Raw genomic sequence first — 18,938 nt, forward strand, 5'->3', positions numbered from 1 at the left:
AATGGACATTTCAAAGGCAATAACTCAAAATGGGTTTGTCCAATTTTTCTGACAGTTCTATTGGAGATGGTCGTTACTGTAAATGCTGCAGGAAGCCAGGGTGCCTGGAGAGAAAACCACTGACCTTCAGCAGGAATCAAATGAGAATGTTTGTAGTGGTCATTCCAAACAGTATTCTGCAATTCTAGATAAAATTTTCCTTGTAGTTTTAGAAAAAGATGAAAATATGATAATCCATAAGGTTTCAATGGGAAATGTGTGCCACAAATGTCATTTTTGCCATCAGATCAACATCAAAAGAGATTGCTCCAGTTTTCATTCTCACTGAATTAAATAGATCAAACAAAATCATAGATAGCCTCAAGCTCTGCAATATTTGACTTTAAAATAGCAATACTTGAACATGTAAGCTACACAAAGCATTCAAATTTAATGTGCAAAGACTGAAGATACAGGGCCAAATGACCTCTGTGGAAATGGAAAATGCCAATTCTAATACAACTGCATATCAAATACCATTGACTTTGTAATAAGTGATTCCCTTTAAACAGACCTCAAACATTGAGACATAAATCTTAACCAAAAACATGTGCTCCAGATCTAGAACAATAAGCAGTTCTTGTTTCTCTTCTGACACTTACAAATTGTACAATAGTGTCTGTCCTTCTTCCTACAAAAATGTATTATATAGAGCAACTTGATGCTGGTAAACTTAATTTTTCGTTTCCGTTCTCTACCTTTAGTTTGCCTCAAACAAATGTTATGAAACTTATACACAATGCTTATTACCTCAAAACACAGATCTAGTTTGAATTTTGGTGGCATCACTTTTACCGTAATAGAGTTATGCCCCTTTACAGATGAAAAAATTGCTGAATTTTTCAATTCCATTCTCTAACTTTAGTTTGCCTCAACCAAATGTTTTGAAACTTATACACAATGCTTATTAACACAAGACACAGATCAAGTTCGAATTTTAGTGGTGGCGTCACTTTAACGTTCTAGAGTTATGCCCCTTTACAGATGGAAAAATTGCTGAATTATTCGTTTCTGTTCTCTAACTTTAGTTTGACTCAACCAAATGTTTTGAAACTTATACACAATGCTTATTACCACAAAACACAGATCTAGTCTGAATTTTGATGGCGTCACTTGTACTGTTATAGAGTTATGCCCCTTTACAAATGGAAAAATTGCTGAATTTTTCGTTTCCGTTCTCTAACTTCAGTTTGCCTCAACCAAATGTTATGAAACTTATACACAATACTTATTACCACAAAACACAGATCAAGTACAAATTTGGGTAGCGTCACTTTTACAGTTCTGGAGTTATGTCCCTTTATAATGTTATATGCAAGTGGGGGCATTATCTGTGTCCCATGGACACATTCCCCATTTATTTTTTTTAAATTTTTCATTTTTACATTTGATTCTTTCTGATTTATATATAAAAGCAAAAATTACTGATATGGCAGGAGATACACACCAAACATGATGTGTAAATTATATGAAGTATTGTGCAATAGCACAGTATTGCGCAATAGCAGGAAATCTTCAATTGCATAGTATTGCGCTATAGCACAGTATTGCGCAAAAGCAAGAAATCTTCAATTGCACAGTATTTCACAATAACAAGAAATCTTCAATTGCACAGTATTGCGCAATAGCAAGAAATCTCCAATTGCATAGTATTGCGCAATAGCAAGAAATATCCAATTGCACAGTATTGCGCAATAGCAAGAAATGTCCGATTGCACAGTATTGCGCAATAGCAAGAAATCTTCAATTGAAAATTAAATACAAATATTTCAACCCATTTCAAATTTTTAAGATCTTTAACCACATTTATTTTGTGTCAGAACCCTATAATATGTCAAAAATTTGATCACAATCCAAATTCAGACAGTATCAAGCCTGAATATTGTGTCCAAACTTGCACCAACTGTTCAGAGTTTGACCTCTGCGGTCGTATCAGACCGCTCGGCAAAGCATTTTATTGTGTTTTGGTGTGTTTTTCTTATACTATATGCAATAGGCCAACTATATTTGGTGTGTGGAAATATTTTACAATGTACATGTCAGTCCGGCAGGCTTTATTTGACCATGACCTCATTTTCACGGTTCATTGCTCAGTGTTAAGTTTTCGTAATTAAGTTTGTTTATAAGCAATATGTCAACTATATTTAATGCATAGATTGATTGTAAGGTGTACATGTCTGTCTGGCATGGTTCATCTGACCTTGACCTCGTTTTCATGGTTCATTGGTCAATGATAAGTGTTCCTGGTTAAGTTTGATTCTTAGAAACTATAAGCAATAGGTCAAGTTATATATATATAGCACGCCTTTTAGGAATTAACGTATTTAATTCACAAAAAGTGCAGCTTTGAGTGGATTAAATATGTTAATGAGTAAGGTGTGGCTATATATGATTTGTAACATTAATGGGCTAAGACAAATGTCAAGGGTTAAATGCTGACCAATATAACTTTACTGTATGTCAATCAAATAGTGGCTTGATACTATATTTGATTTTCAGAAAATGAACACATGCAGCAGATAACATTTGGATTTGTATTTCAGATACAGGTACATTGATAGCCATTTATGTGTTATTGAATATTTTTTTCTCCCCGAAAATTCTTGAGGAGGGGTGGGGGGGATAGATGCAAAATTTTATTCGATGTTTATCTGCCTTCAAACCCAATAAGGACATGTAGTTTCAAAGGAGTTTTAATGTTATGATGAGGAAACATTTTCCAGTACCAATATATTAAAGTCATTAATACTAGTTTTCCAATCCCTGTAAAACTGTAAAAAGATTGATTAATTGATTTGAATGGTTGTTGATTGCGAGAAAGGTCCAGGGACAATATTTGAAGCAATTCACGGAGATAGACCTTTATAAAATGGAGAAAATTACTAAACATCCAGTGACATATATTTTTTTATACGCCCGTCAAAATTTTGACGGGATGTATTATGGTCTACAAATGTCGTCTGTCTGTCCGGCATAAACATGTCGCACCGTAACTTGAGAACGACTTATCCAAATTTCATGAAACTTAAGATAGTTGTTTCTTATGATGGGCAAACGATCTGTATACTTTTTGGTGAAAATAAGATTAAAACTTTTTGAGTTACTGGACTTAGTAACTAAAACAGGTGTGTGTTTTTTTTTCACATGTCGCACCGTATCTCAAAAACAATTTATGATTATTGCTTAAAACTTTACACACTTCTTAGTTATATTAATCTTAAGATCTGTATACTTTTTGGTGATGATTCAAAATTTTATTTTAGAGATATTGAGTATTTTGTAAAAAAAGGGGGAGGGGTTTTTCACATGTCGCGCCGTATCTCAAAAACGATTTATGATTATTGCTTAAATTTTACACACTTCTTAGTTATATTAATCTAAAGATCTGTATACTTTTTGGTGATGATTCAAAATTTTATTTTTGAGTTATTGAGTATTTTGTAAAAAAAAGGGGGAGGGGTTTTTCACACGTCGCGCCGTATCTCAAAAACGATTTATGATTATTGCTTAAAATTTTACACACTTCTTAGTTATATTAATCTTAAGATCTGTATACTTTTTGGTTTTGATTCAAAATTTTATTTTTGAGATATTGATTTTTTTTTTTTAAAAGGGGGGTTTTCACATGTCACGCCGTATCTCAAAAACGATTTATGATTATTGCTTAAAATTTTACACACTTCTTAGTTATATTAATCTAAAGATCTGTATACTTTTTGGTGATGATTCAAAATTTTATTTTAGAGATATTGAGTTTTTTGTAAAAAAAAAAGGGGGGTTTTCGCATATCACGCTGTATGTCAGAAACTATTTATGCTAATTGCATAAAAATTCACACACAAGACGACAGGCTTATCATGCGCTCATGGCGCAGCTGTTTATTCTATACCTCCGAGTCTCATAACATTCCATATTTTGATTTTATTGTGAGTCTCACACTGAGCATGCTTTCAAACATCGTACAGACCACCAGAAGAAATCGAAAAGTTGATTGTATATGATGTGCAAAAAGATTCATTGCCAAGTGAAGTTGGTCGTAAAAATTGAAAATCTGTCATTCAAATCTGCTTGACATTTTGATTTGCAGTTATATATTTCTTTTTTTTTACACTGCCTCTTGGTCCAGACAAAGACCTCTATCTTGTTGGAGTTGACATAGCAGAAATGAATTTTGATTATTTATACATTGAACATAAAAACTACTGACCAAAGTTTTCAAATGATCGCCGATTGTTTGTTTATTTCTATTGAAAGTAATGAAAAAGTCAGAGAATTACAAAAGCCGGTTATAGCCTGGCATCCTGACCCAATCTAATACTTCGTCGATAGGGCCAGGCGTAATACAATCCACGTGACCAACTATCAGCGCAGAACAGGACTGAATAACTGCGCATGTGCATGTTCTATAAACAAGGAATATATCAGATCGATTCGTTAATTAACAGTTGTTACACGGATGTTAATCAAGAACATTTGAATTATATAGGCTAAATTTTTCGAAATTTGCATTTCATATGAAATGAAAAATAATTTTCAATAAATTCGTGACAATATAAATATTTCCGCCATGTGTCAAGAAATGACACTATCCCATGATGCATCATTCTAACATCCAATTGACGAAACCATGTTGTTGTATTTCGCCTGGCTCTACTGTCAAGCAGTGAGTCAGGATCCCAGGCTACGCTGGTTATTCCAGGTAAATATCCAATAGCGGGAGATTTCCGGAAATTCGTCATTTGTGCGGGAGACTCCCGCTCAAAATGGGAGGGTTGGCAGGTATGCATTATTTACTTCTCCAAGGAGGCGGAGCCAGACTATGCATTAACAACTTCTGAGATGGAAGATAGAGCACTGATTCAAGCTCCTCCATTCTGTGCTATTCCAACGAGATGCGGTCAACGGCAGGATTGCAGAGTACAATAACTAAAAACTCATTCAGTTCACGCACTCATCTAAAAAATAACTGAAGTTACCATTCATGTTACAACTATATTTGGTGTATTGATTGTAAGGTGTACATGTATTTCCAGTTTGGTTTATCTAACCTAGACCTCATTTTCTTGGATCATGTTAAATTTATGTGATACAAAATTTTGCAGTCGTATATTGGTATCACATCGTTGTTGTCTGCGTTGTCCGAAGACATTTGGATTCCAGACAATAACTTTAGTAAATGTAAATAGAAATCTATGAAATTTAAACACAAGGTTTATAACCACAAAAGGAAGGTTGGGATTGATTTTGGGGGGTTATGGTCCTAACAGTTTAGGAATTAGGGGCCAAAAAGGGGCCCAAATAAGCATTTTTCTAGTTTCCAGACAATAACTTGTGGAACGGTGTATGGATCTCTCTGAAATTTAACCACAAGTTTCCATACCACAAAGATATGGTAAGGATTGGCTTTGGGGGGTTATGGCTGAAACCGTTTAGGAATAAGGGGCAAAAAAGGTGGAAAAACAAGGGTTTCCTGGTTAATGGACAATTAAAAAAAAGTACGATGTTATGTTTGGATTACCTCCCTTAAACTGCTTTTAAATTAAAAATTTAAAAGAAATGTTGTATTGTCTTGAGGTGATTAGCTGTCATTTTATTTTTAGAAGTTACTATTTAAAAATGCTGATTAAGGAATATTAATTTTAGCCATGATTATGTATGTCATTTTCTATTTTAAGACTTTTATGATGTATTTAAATGGGTAATTATGGTTGCAAACTCCATTGGAAATTTGATTGAGATTATGACCATATCTTGAGGGAAAGAAATTTTTTTTGGAAAAAGGGGGGGAGGTAAAAAAAAATTTGGGGGGCCAATTTTTTTTCATTTCAGATTTCAGATATTAAAAAGAAAATTTCTTCAAATATTTATTCTTTTTTTTGCAAAAAAAGGGGGAGGGGGGTTAAAAAAAAAATTTTTTTTTGGGGGAGGGGGGGGGGGGATCAATTCGCAAAAGCATAGTGTATTGCACAAAAGCAAAAAATTGAATATAAATTCAAATCATAATCAATTCTAAGTTCTTTGACTACAGTTATTCTGTGTCAGAAACCTATTATGTGTCAAATATTTAATTACAATCCAAATTCAGACATGTATAAAGCGCGAATATTGTGTCCATTTTTGCCCCAACTGTTCAGGGTTGGACCTCTGCAGTCGTATCCAGCGGCGCTCGGTGAAGCAATTTATTGCCTTATATCTTAAAACTCATAATAGATAGATTGTAAACTTAAGTAAGCAATAATTATCAGCAAGGCAAGATCTACAATTAAGACTATATGGAGGAAATCGTCCGACATCTCTTTATTGGAGTTATTGCTCTTTAATGACGATTTTTACCATTTTTTTTTGCGTTTTGCCTTAGATGATAAAAATAATAATAGATAAATAGACACTTTAAATCACAAAAATGATCAGCAAGGCAAGATCTACTAACAAGTCAAATTAAATCACAAAAATGATCAGCTAGGCAAGATCTTCTAACAAGTTAAGTTTTGTTGTTATATTTAGTAGACTGTCATTCTTTACAGGAGTGATTTCCCTTAAATGAGGATTTTTTTTTACCCTCTTTTTTGTTTTGAGCTAAAACTAAAGAAGATAGAGAGAAACTAAACAGATTAAATGATCAGCAATACAAAATCAACAATACAGAGATTTTTGTCATGAATTCTATTCCCATCACAAAGTTAGAGAGTGTCCTTTGTTAAATATGCACATAGACCAAGATAAGTGACACAGGCTCTTTAGAGTCTCTAGTAGATAGAGAAAAACTGTTAATAGAAAAAAATTTCAGCAAAATAAGATCTACATTTAAGTTAACATGGCCAATATCCTCAATTGACCCCTTATAGGAGGTATTGCACTCGAAAACAATTTCTGCATATTTTTGCAGAAACCATAATATATAGAGATAAATTGTAAATAGCAAAGATGTTAAGCACAGTAAGAATACTCTTTTCAGCTAAATATTACAAGCAAAAAATAGACTGATTGCACTGCAAATTAAAAAACTAAGGCTTTTATTTTTTCAATTCCTTAATGGAATTCTGCCATATTGGGATTTAAGTTAAAATATTTCTATTAAAATGAAGGGGATCAATTTCATCCCAATTTGCAGGTTGGGATAGTCTTGTTTTAATTAAACTTAGCATTGAATAATTATATGATGTGCTGAAAAAAAAAGTGTTGTTTTGAGAGACACTTTCTTACTCCTTGAAGTAGTGGTAGGTGCAGACTAGATGATCATATGCCTTTGTGGGAATTTTAAGTTCGTTGATAATATTGTCTGATAAATCATCATGAAGATGATAAAGAACCAGCTTTATTTGAAAAGGTCTCTTAATATTTTACAAAAGTTATATGCATCGATTGAACAACACTGAAAAATATCTGACGTTTATTTTCTATATAGATTAAATGTACAATACATTATGCACAGGTAGCAAATATTGAACAGTCACTTGTCAGTAAGGAAGGCTTATTATTAAACATGATAAACAATTATTTGCCTATATTTAGAAAGTGAAAGTAGATTTCTGAAAAATGTTTTTGTGACTGTAGTTTTTAAAACAGATTTTTTTTGTCTAATCAGTCTTACAAATATAAAAAAAATACTGAATTATGAAAGCAGTATTACCTGGTTTTAAACAAGTGGTTTTCCAATATATGGTCAGGAATAATTAATTTTGTAACAGAAATAGGTAAGGAAAACTTATTTTTGTGATGATAAGTTAAGGATGTTTAATTTGGTAAAAAATAAGAATACTTATCATTTTTCCTGGTAACAATCACTACTTAAGCTTCATGGTAAGGCTATTGTTTGTTTCCAAATTCTGAGAATTAAGTTCATAGAAATTTCCATTCTAATATTTTTTTTAAGTCCAATTTAAAATTCAAAAAAAATTCAATATGGAATTGCTTTCTGTTGATCTAAAACTAAGGATTTAGACTTATATCATAAAATATGAATGAATTCAAGCAGGATATAGATGTATATGTGTAAAATGGAATTATTTTTATAATATAAAAAAAGATATGAAAGATGACTATATCACTGCAGTATCTCAATCTAATTCAAACATCGGTGCCAATTTGAAATTTGTCTGGGAGTTATGGTCTAGCAGGCCTCTACAATAACTTTTTTTTCAACTTGTCCAATAGGACAAGTACATAACAAAACGTACTTGTCCGAATAGAATTTTAACTTGTCCAAAAAAAAAAACAACCTTTATATTAATCTTTTTTGCCTTTTAGGTTGATTCAATGAACAAAATAAATTAAAACAATAGAACAGAATTTGATTATATCTTTTGATATCCATTTCAAAAATATGAGTCAAGAACAACTGAATCTTGTCATGTCTAGTCACAGGAATTAGGTTCTAGTTTTCATCAATGCCAAAGTGTATCAGACTCTGCACATCAGGCACAGTCTGGTATGCCTGTCCGTCTACACTCATTTGTTTTGTATCCTAGTCTTTTATGTTGATAGAATATTGATTATTATGATTAATGCCTTACTACAATCAGCTTTGTTTTAATATATTGAAATGTTTATTCAAACACAATCAAATATTGTTTGTGTCATGGTCAATAATTTCTTCATTTTCATTTGTAAAATATTTTTGTTAAATAAAATTTATCATATATTTAGTATAAAGCAACAGAAAAGAGTAGGGAAACAAGGTACTGGTTTGTCTTTGTCTCGAAATGTCTTCAACTTGCCGAAATGTCTTCAACTTGCCCAACTGTCTATTAAACATGGAGCCGATTTGTTTCCGTGCAGGTGTCGAACTGTCTGGTTACCTTATAACAAAGCCACAGCCATTGGTAAAATTATCGATTGCAAGTAAACATATCAAATTAATATTTGTTTTTATCTTCTGTTCTGGTTTTTTGTTTATTACTTTGATCATCAAAGTTGGATTTAATTTATTTTCTACAGAATGATTTTACTTGTCCCGTCACCTTTTTTTCCTCTGGTACGGGACAATCGGACAAGCATTATTGTCGAGCCCTGTCTAGGAGATATGAATTATGTGAAAATTATTCTTGTAATTAATATTCCCATTACATATATTTAGCTGTTGACCAATAATGTTTTGTAAACATGGTAAAAGGTTTATAAAATATATGTGTCTATTTTATAGAAAACCAGTGTTCTTATTAAAAAGTTCTTCTATCAGGCCTTAATTTTGAAATAAAACATATGTTACAGTAAATGAAAAATGCCCTGTAATCACTCTCACTCTTACAATTGTTGATTGATTTTCTTAATAGTTAAGACTAATTTTAACATCAAAGCTGTGTGTTTGAAAATGAATGTTGGTTGAAATATTTTGTTGGAGTCATGTTCAATTGAAATGTAAATTATGTGTTTAAAATGCTAACAATCAAAATGATTGATTCTCTGTGCAGATTCACTAGAGTTATATCCCCTGAATTAGGGTATGTAGGTTTGTGGCTGAGTCTTCTTCCTGCATTAAATACTTATAGTTAATGACTCATCTGAATGCTCTTATATTTTTTTTTAGGGTTAAGGTTTAAGGTTTGAAAGATTATTAAATAAAGTCCAAAAATGATTAGTGACAGAAAATGAAAGTAGATTTCTATGAAATGTTTTATGATGCAGTATACAATTTCATTGTAATCAGTTGGACAATGTTTTTGTAAAATGTAGGAAATGTACTCTTGATTTTGTTATCAGTAAATTAAAATCAAACTAAACATTATTTTTATATACATATATATGCATATTCATGGCTCTACAATCTGTCGATACCTGTATCTTGGCATTGCACAAGGTCATGTTTTTATCGAACTGTTTTTGATGTCTTTACACTAAATCCATTGGATGTTGGATGTGTACTGATTGATATTTTAGTCTTAGATGTTTGATTTTTTTTTATTAGTTATTATTGGCTTTGAACTAGCTGTCATTAACTGCGAGTACTCTCAGATCTGTATTTAGTGTCTTTTTGTTGTGGGGATGTATAAGTATGTCTACTCTGTGTTTTTGTTGGGAGGGTTGAGTGCTCGCTAACATGTTAATTCTGAATGTGCCTGTCCCAAGTCAGTGACCTGTAATTCAGTGGATGTTTTTTCGTTTCTAATTATTCGTTTATTGTTTTGTACAGTTTGTTCTTGTGTTGTGCTGTTGCACTATTGTCCCAGGTTAGGGGGAGGGTTAGTGCCCGCCAAATATGTTTAACCCCGCCACATTCTGTATGTGCCTGTCCCAAGTCAGGGGCCTGTAATTCAGTGGTTGTTGTTTGTTGCTGTGTAACATATTTGTTTTTCATTCATTATTTTGTACAAAAATCGGGCCATTAGTTTTCTCGTTTGAATCGTTTAACATTTTTCATTTCGGGGCCTTTTATAGGTGACTATGCGGTATAATGAAGGCTGTACGATGACCTATAGTTGTTAATTTCTGTGTCATTTGGTCTCTTGTGGAGAGTTGTCTCATTGGCAATCATACCACAACTTCTTATTTTTATATCTAGAGTCAGTTACAGAAGTCAGACTGAAAAGTCTTAACATATGCATTTTATGGTTAGTTACCAGCATTTTTCAGTTTAAAATTATTGTGTCAAGGGTTACTGATATAAGTACCAATTTAGTATTTTATGGAGGTATGAATGTAAGGTGGCTTTTGACACTGAATTTTTGCCTTATACTGATTGAGCCTTGTTTTTAGATTTGAGCAAGACTGCTTTTTATAACACAAAATTGTAAACCAGGCAAATTTTACCTTTTCCCATCACTTTTGTGTTCACCTCTGTTTGGTTTTGTAAACTTTGCTGTCATCCTCCTCGGGTCATTTGGTTTGTTTGCATCAAATGATACTGCCAACAAACTAACATGGCCTTTGTTATTGTTGTTATATCATATATAGAGCTAAAACACTTAACTTTATTGTTTCCCTGCATGGTAATGTCTTCTTAAGACCAAGTACCTATGAGATCCTTTTTGTGAAGGAAATGTTTTACATGTAATAGGGAAATGAAACAATTCTGGATAAAAAGATAAAGAAAAAAAGAGACTTCATGATATAGCAAATGTGTGAGTTGGACTGCACATTTAATTTTTTCATGGTGGAATATATTAGGGCATGTCGGAATCACTTGTATGTGGGTGTGTTAATTTCTTTGTTATAACCAATTGATAACTTTTGAAAACCTTTTTGAAGATTTTATCAAAAACACTCAATTGTTGTTCTTAACTTGAGTGTATTTTGGAAAACCTAAGTGGTTCAACTGCATGAGCATATCCCATTTTTATACGACAGCAAAACATTTTTTGCGTCGTATATTGGTATGATGTCGTTGTCTGCGTTGGCGTCGTCCAAAGACGCATTTGGTTTGCAGACAATAACTTTAGTTAAAGTGAATGGATCTCTATGAAATTTTACCGGAAGGTTCAATACCACAAAAGGAAGCTTGGGATTGATTTTCGGGGTTATGGTACCAACAGTTTAGAAATTAGGGGCCAAAAACATGCGTTTTTGTTGTTTCCGGACAATAACTTGTGTGTAAGTATATGGATCTTTCTGAAATTGTACCACAAGGTTCCATATCACAAAGGGAAGGCTGGGATTGAGTTTGGGGGTAATTGCCTTAAATGTTCAGGAATTAGGGGCCAAAAAGGGGCCAGACAAGCATTTTTCTAGTTTCCAGACAATAACTTGTGTTAAGTGTATGGATCTCTTTGAAATTGTAATGCAAGGTACCATACCACAAAGGGAAGGCTGGGATTGAGTTTGGGGGTAATTGCCCCAAACGTTCAGTAATAAGGGGCCAAAAACAAGCATTTTTCTAGTTTCCAGACAATAACTTGTGTTTAAGTGTATGGATCTCTCTGAAATTGTACTGCAAGGTACCATACCATATGGGGAATGCTGGGATTGAGTTTGGGGATAAAAAGAAATTTGGGGGGGGGGATTTTTTTTTTCTTAAAATTTTTCATTTTTACATTGATTCTTTCTGATTTATATATAAAAGCAAAAAATACTGATGTGGCAGGAGATACACACCAAACATGATGTGTAAATTATATGAAGTATTGCACAGTATTGCGCAATAGCAGGAAATCTTCAATTGCATAGTATTGCGCTATAGCACAGTATTGTGCAATAGCAAGAAATCTTCAATTGCACAGTATTGTGCAGTAGCACAATAGCAAGAAATCTTCAAATGCACGTACAGTATTGCACAATAACAAAAAATCTTCAATTGCACTGTATTGCGCAATAGCAAGAAATCATCAATTGCACAGTATTGCACAATAGCAAGAAATCTCTAATTGCATAGTATTGCGCAAAAGCAAGAAATATCCAATTACACAGTATTGTGCAATAGCAAGAAATATCTGATTGCACAGTATTGTGCAATACATGTATAAGCATATTTGTAAGTTAAATTGTTTAGAAGTGCTTATATTTACTCTTTGCAGTCATTGAAACTCATAGATCTTTCCTGAATATTATTGGTGGGGTGTTTTTGTCCTGTCGATAACCCAAAAGTAAGTCGTAACGCCTAAATCTGCTTTTTTGTCACAGCGGCATAAAAAATACAAGCTAGAAATACAAAAATATCTCAACAAAACTTACAATAGTGTGTTCTATCCTGAATATGTACTAAATATTCCATATTGCTAGAAACAGCAGAATAATTTAGGAAATTTAAGGCCCCAGGGGCAAAAACCAGAGAAAATTGCCTACCCCCTGGGTCATAAAACAAATAATTTAACTTGTAAATGCTATGATTTTATGATTTTAAAGGTCTTTATATAGAAAACAATAACTGCGCTTGGAAGTTATGCAAAAATTAGATGTTAGCAGTCATTTCTATAACATTTTAAGTGAATTTATACATCAGACTGGTATCTGCATACATACAACTATTGCAAATATGGCTTTGTTTTAACACTTCTAGCTCATATATTAGCTAAATTATGTCAGATATATGGTTAGAGATGATACTGTTGTGACAAGAATTCTAAACTGACCATTTGAGGCAGAAATTGTGAACTTTCATTGACAAATAGGCATACAGTAAAATGTGGACTGGAGACACAGGCAGGATTTGATACTTTATATAATCTTGAATGTTGGAATGATTGACTGCTAAACATAACATTTACAGTGTTCTGAAATGCTTTCAATATGTTATCAGAACAGTTTTAAACAGGTTCTAGGCATTTCATGTCAGAAAACATGCAAATAGGGTAAGCTGGCAATAATTAAAGTCTTGTTTTCAAATTCTTTAAAAAATTGAAACAGGGGAGGGGGTATCAAATGAACAGTAAAAGAAAACTTAGAGTTTATGCAGTTATTTCTTTAAGGCTATAATTCTGATAAATAAGTATTAATGTGAGAAAAAGTGTTTTTAGAGAGTTTTCTATAGGAATAAATGTTTGTATAGGTTGCACTTTGTAAATACAGCTGTTTCTCAAACCACGCCTCTTTTGGGGAGATATAGAATATTCATAGATAATTAATTTTGTTTACATACTGGTTCCCAGTTATGATCTCTAGGTTTCATCTGATAGAGACATAACTTGGGAATGTTACCAGTAAATATACATATGCATATTGTCTATATAGAAATCTGTGGTAATCCTACAGTCAAGGTGGGGATAGTTAAGAAATTTAGTGTTAGTTTAAACTCTTAGAAGTTCAGGGCATATAAACGTTGAAAATTTACCGCACAGCCCTATATTTTGACCTTTGAAAAAAATTGTAGTGCATATGAACTTTCCATTCTAGGATATGATTTTTTTTAAAACTTCATAGTAAAAGTGGTAGAGTTTTAGATGTAAAAGGAGTTCCTATGGGAAATTGCATTGTCAATATTAACAGAAATGCAACCTATATTGGGTGAAAAAAGATAACATACAGAATTTAACCAAATTTGGTGTATCTCACAGATTTTAAAGAAATATTTTACAAATAAAAAAAATACTGATATGGCAGGAGATACACACCAAACATGATGTGTAAATTATATGAAGTATTTTGCAATAGCACAGTATTGCACAATAGCAGGAAATCTTCAATTGCATAGTATTGAGCTTTAGCACAGTATTGCCCAATAGCAAGAAATCTTCAATTGCACTGTATTGCGCAAAGAAATCATCAATTGCATAGTATTGTGCAATAGCAAGAAATCTTCAATTGCACAGTATTGCGCAATAGCAAGAAATGTCCGATTGCACAGTATTGTTCTATTTGCGCAATAGCAAGAAATCTCCAATTGCATAGTGTTGCGCAATAGCAAGAAATATCCAATTGCACAGTATTGCGCAATAGCAAGAAATATCTGATTGCACAGTATTGCGCAATAGCAAGAAATCTTCAATTGAAAATTAAATACAAATATTTCAACCCATTTCAAATTTTTAAGATCTTTTACCACATTTATTTTGTGTCAGAAACCTATATTATGTCAAAAATTTGATCACAATCCAAATTCAGATAGTATCAAGCTTGAATATTGTGTCCAAACTTGCACCAACTGTTGAGGGTTCGACCTCTGCAGTCGTATCAGGCTGCGCTCGGCGAAGCATTTTATTAAAATTACTAAATTGAAGGGTTAATAGGTTTTTATAGGCATTAAATAGATAACAGGTAATTATTTTGGTTGAGATTGTTGCAAACCAGTAGAAGGTGGTCGTAAATCAAATTCTCTACAGACGTAAATGAAACACCCAATATATTCAGACATATTTAAATTTTGAGGCATTTGTGTCGAGGAAAATATTAAAAAAAGATTTTTATTTATTTTTTAGAGGAAATGCATAACTTTAGACAATACAAAACAGCAGCAAATAAGCCTTCGTTGTCAACCAAAGATGAGAAACAACCAAGTGCTCAGTCCAGTGTTCCAAAACCTGGGAACGTTGGTGACCAAGGGACACAGACAAGACCAAATGATTCACAAGTCCATAAAGATGGACAGGCTACACAAACAAGACATGTTGATCCACAAGTTCTTAAAGAAAGAGGGAATGAAGAATTCAAAAAGGGAAACTATTTAATGGCAGCTGAAATATACACTGAGGCTATTGGTGTACAGAAAGCCAAGATGAAAGAACATGTTCATCATAGTAGAGATCTAGCTATATTATATGGTAATAGATCAGAATGCTTCTTGAAGACCTTTGTATTAGATAGAGCTTTGGAGGATGCTAAGGAGAGTGTTTCTTATGATGGTCATTGGTTCAAAGTAAGTTTCTTGTTTCAATCTTACGGTACAAATTTACTATATGTGTGTATGCAGATTTCATCTGTGGCAAAACCATGAAACTACAATTTTCCTTTAATGTATAAAAATTAGTATCCATGGAAATAAATCAATCCACAGAATTATATAATTCATCATGCATGGAAGGAAGTGATTGCCATTGATTTTTGCAGAATGTCAACTGATTCTTTATGAATAATAAGACATTTTTAGCAACACAAGGTTTCTCTATTGTAAAGAATGTCTTTCATCTTGATATAAAAAAATATTTCTTGCTAAATGGTGATTATGTTCTGACAACCTGCCAATTCATTAATTCAGATGTCCATTCAGTATGGTTTGCTTAATCTGGTGCCTCTAAAAATGTTTGGAAAATGACATGAATTCTGTACATTAAAGGGGCCCAATACAGCAATACTTTGAGAATAGTCCATAGGTGATGCAACAGATCTTACCAAACTTTATGTTATTTCATTGTCTAGTAGAAGTCAAAATCATCTATCTAACGACTGAAATACTATGCATATATGATAAATATATTTCAGAATCATTGGTTTGAGTGGAGAACCATCAAGGACTATCCCTGAATACAAGCTTACTAATGCTTTGAATAATTTTATTTCAGGCACACATGAAAGTAGGTAAAGTGTTAGCTGCCCAAGAGATTCATGAAGGAGCATTACAGGCCTACACAAATGCTCTCAATGAACTGGCCTTAGAAAAGGCACCAGAGAAATCACAGCGGGAGATATTGGCATCTTACTGTTTCCATTACATGAACCTAGATAAATACAGATGTAAGTATATAGATCTGTGTTGTTTAAATAGACTTAGTGCTGAAACATGGAAGAATCATCATCTCAGTTTGTATAGAACTTAATTTCATAGGTGAAAATTAAAGGGGAGGACTTACAGAATTTCTATCCTGTTTTGTGCATAGTGCAAATACAGTTTGTATTTATCAGACAATGTTGAGTTATTCCTTTTATACTACAATTCTTTACCCAAATATTTTGGCTAAAAATCTTGGAATTGTTTTACATGAAGAAGGCACTAAAAATTCTTCAAACCTATATTCCTTCTCAACATCATAAATGAAATTCTAAGGAAATACTGTTCACATTATAAACGAAGCTTGATATGATCAGTGACTGATCACAACTGTTTCTACAGTAAGTTCAATTTAACTGTGCAAATAGAATGGTTGCAGCATAAAATAAAAATTGTTTTCATTGTTAGACATGGAATAAAAAAAGAGATATTTTGACAGTCTAAATATCAATATGTTATACTTATTTCAGATCCAGTTGAAAAGAAAGTGACAGATATAAAAATAGCAACTCACACCTGGGCTATGGTCACTTATGATTTCATTGCCAAAGGTAACTGGCACATAGCCACATTCTCTTACATACAGTTTGAATGTGATCCAAGACCAAGGAACAAAGTAGAAAAGGTGAACCTTCGACCTATATGTGTATTGCAACACGTGAAGAATTGTGCGTGGTGTATTGACCTGCTGGAGTACTTCCTGACTTGTGGATCAGACTACAATACCATGACAACCTACACTGGTGACAGATATTTCCATGCTACAATCAGACTGTGTATCGCTTCAGGTAGTTTATTCTCAGTTATAGTCTTTTGTATTGTATAATTTCAGAATATGCATGTCATGTTTAACCCTGCAACATTCTGTATGTGCCTGTCCCAAGTCAGGAGCCTGGAATTCAGTGATTGTCATTTGTTGCTGTATATCATATTTGTTTTTCCTTCAATGTTTTGTACATAAACCAGGCAGTTAGTTTTCTCGTTTGAAATGTTTAACATTTGTCATTTGGGGCCTATTATGGCTGACTATGCAGTATGGGTTTTGCTCATTGTTGAAGACCGTAAGGTGACCTATAGTTAACTTGTATGTCATTTGGTCTCTGGTGGAGAGTTGTCTAATTGGCAATCATACCACATCTTCTTATTTTTATATTGTTAAGTATATAAAGCTGAATGAAGTTGTGAAGTACTGTGGATTCATTTCTTTTCGTGGGTACCAATTTTCGTGGATTGATGAATTCTTCTACTTTTGTGGATATTTGAATCCATGGTTTTGCCAAAGTCTGAATAACAAGATTATAGAAAATTTGTACATTTAGATTTGTGGTTTACCCAGGAATTCTACGAAAATTGGTATCCTAGGAATAGTGATGAATACACAGTATGTGATGTGTTTGTGATCAGTGTTATTTAATGTTATTACCAGTTTTATTATATTGATGGGTATTACTTTATATTTTGTTATAAGTTTTTAAAAATTCAAAATAAATTTTCAATGAAATATATATCACTGTCTTCAACATTCAGAAATAAAATAATAGAAACCTAAGATTTCAAATGCCTGCCTAATTATTACCATTTTAATATTATTTGTAGAAAAATTTGTTCTGTTAGAATATGTACTTTCAAACATTGTTGTACAAAAAGGAGACCAAAATTTGCAGGATGACAAAGGAAACACAGCTCTTCACACCGTCGCAAGAGACCAAGAAGTAGATGGAATAACTAGGCTTAGATTCATTATCATGTTGATTGAAGCCGGGGTCAATCCACTCATCAAAAATTATGAAGGGAAATATGGGGTAATATACCTTCCAAGAAATGAACAGAGAGCCATAGAGATTCTTAACAATGTAATGAGACAACAAGAAGGTACAAGTTCATACTAAAATTATATTGAATATTGAGTCTTTTTTGATAGTGATTTTTATAATATGCATATTATTTCTGACCTGGCCAAAAGGGTCACATGAGCTATTGCTTTAAATCTCTTGTCTTCCCTCATTGGTGGTGTTAACTTTTTAAAAGTTTAAAGATCTTCTCCTCTGAAACAACTTAACCAATTCCATCCAAATTTTGGATGAATGATCCATAGGATATCTACTATAAAGTTTGTGATGTTTTTTTTCAGTCAGTCAATTAACATCACCGCCATGGGTAAAAATAGAACATGCAGATAAAATGCATTGATTGTCTTATATCTTGAATACTATAATAGATAGAGAAAATCTGACATGGTGGTAGTTTTTGGTTAATGTCTGTCATATTTGTTTTTTGCAAATTGTTTTGTTATTAATTAGGCTGTTAGCTCTCTCAATTGAATTGTTTCATATTTTTAGCTCACCTGACCTGAAAGGTCAAGTGAGCTTTTCTCATCACTTTGCGTCCGTCGTCCGTAAACTTTTACAAAAATCTTCTCCTCTGAAACTACTGGGCCAAATTTGACCAAACTTGGCCACAATCATCATTGGGGTATCTAGTTTAAAAAATGTGTCCGGTGACCCGGCCAACCAACCAAGATGGCCGCCATGGCTAAAAATAGAACATAGGGGTAAAATGTAGAATTTGGCTTATATCTCTGAAACCAAAGCATTTAGAGCAAATCTGATGGGATAAAATTGTTTATTAGGTCAAGATCTATCTGCCCTGAAATTTTCAGATGAATCGGACAACCCGTTGTTGGGTTGCTGCCCCTGAATTGGTAATTTTAAGGAAATTTTGCCGTTTTTGGTTATTATCTTGAATATTATTACAGATAGAGATAAACTGTAAACAGCAATAATGTACAGCAAAGTTAGATCTACAAATAAGTCAACATGACCAAAATTGT

General features: G+C 32.9%; 1 protein-coding gene across 1 annotated transcript in view; it reads left to right on the forward strand.

Moving 5' to 3' along the window:
* The window catches only part of LOC127707379 (TPR and ankyrin repeat-containing protein 1-like), a 129,916-nt gene that overhangs the window by 41,108 nt on the left and 69,870 nt on the right, over window positions 1–18,938 (forward strand). Inside the window, exons 12-15 of the mRNA XM_052211867.1 lie at window positions 14,823–15,259; window positions 15,903–16,074; window positions 16,579–16,896; window positions 17,705–17,980. Coding sequence (XP_052067827.1) covers window positions 14,823–15,259; window positions 15,903–16,074; window positions 16,579–16,896; window positions 17,705–17,980 — 1,203 coding nt within the window. The remainder of the gene's footprint in view (window positions 1–14,822; window positions 15,260–15,902; window positions 16,075–16,578; window positions 16,897–17,704; window positions 17,981–18,938) is intronic.

Source organism: Mytilus californianus, unplaced genomic scaffold (genome assembly GCF_021869535.1).
Source record: "Mytilus californianus isolate M0D057914Y unplaced genomic scaffold, xbMytCali1.0.p SCAF_1, whole genome shotgun sequence".
Lineage (NCBI taxonomy): Eukaryota > Metazoa > Mollusca > Bivalvia > Mytilida > Mytilidae > Mytilus > Mytilus californianus.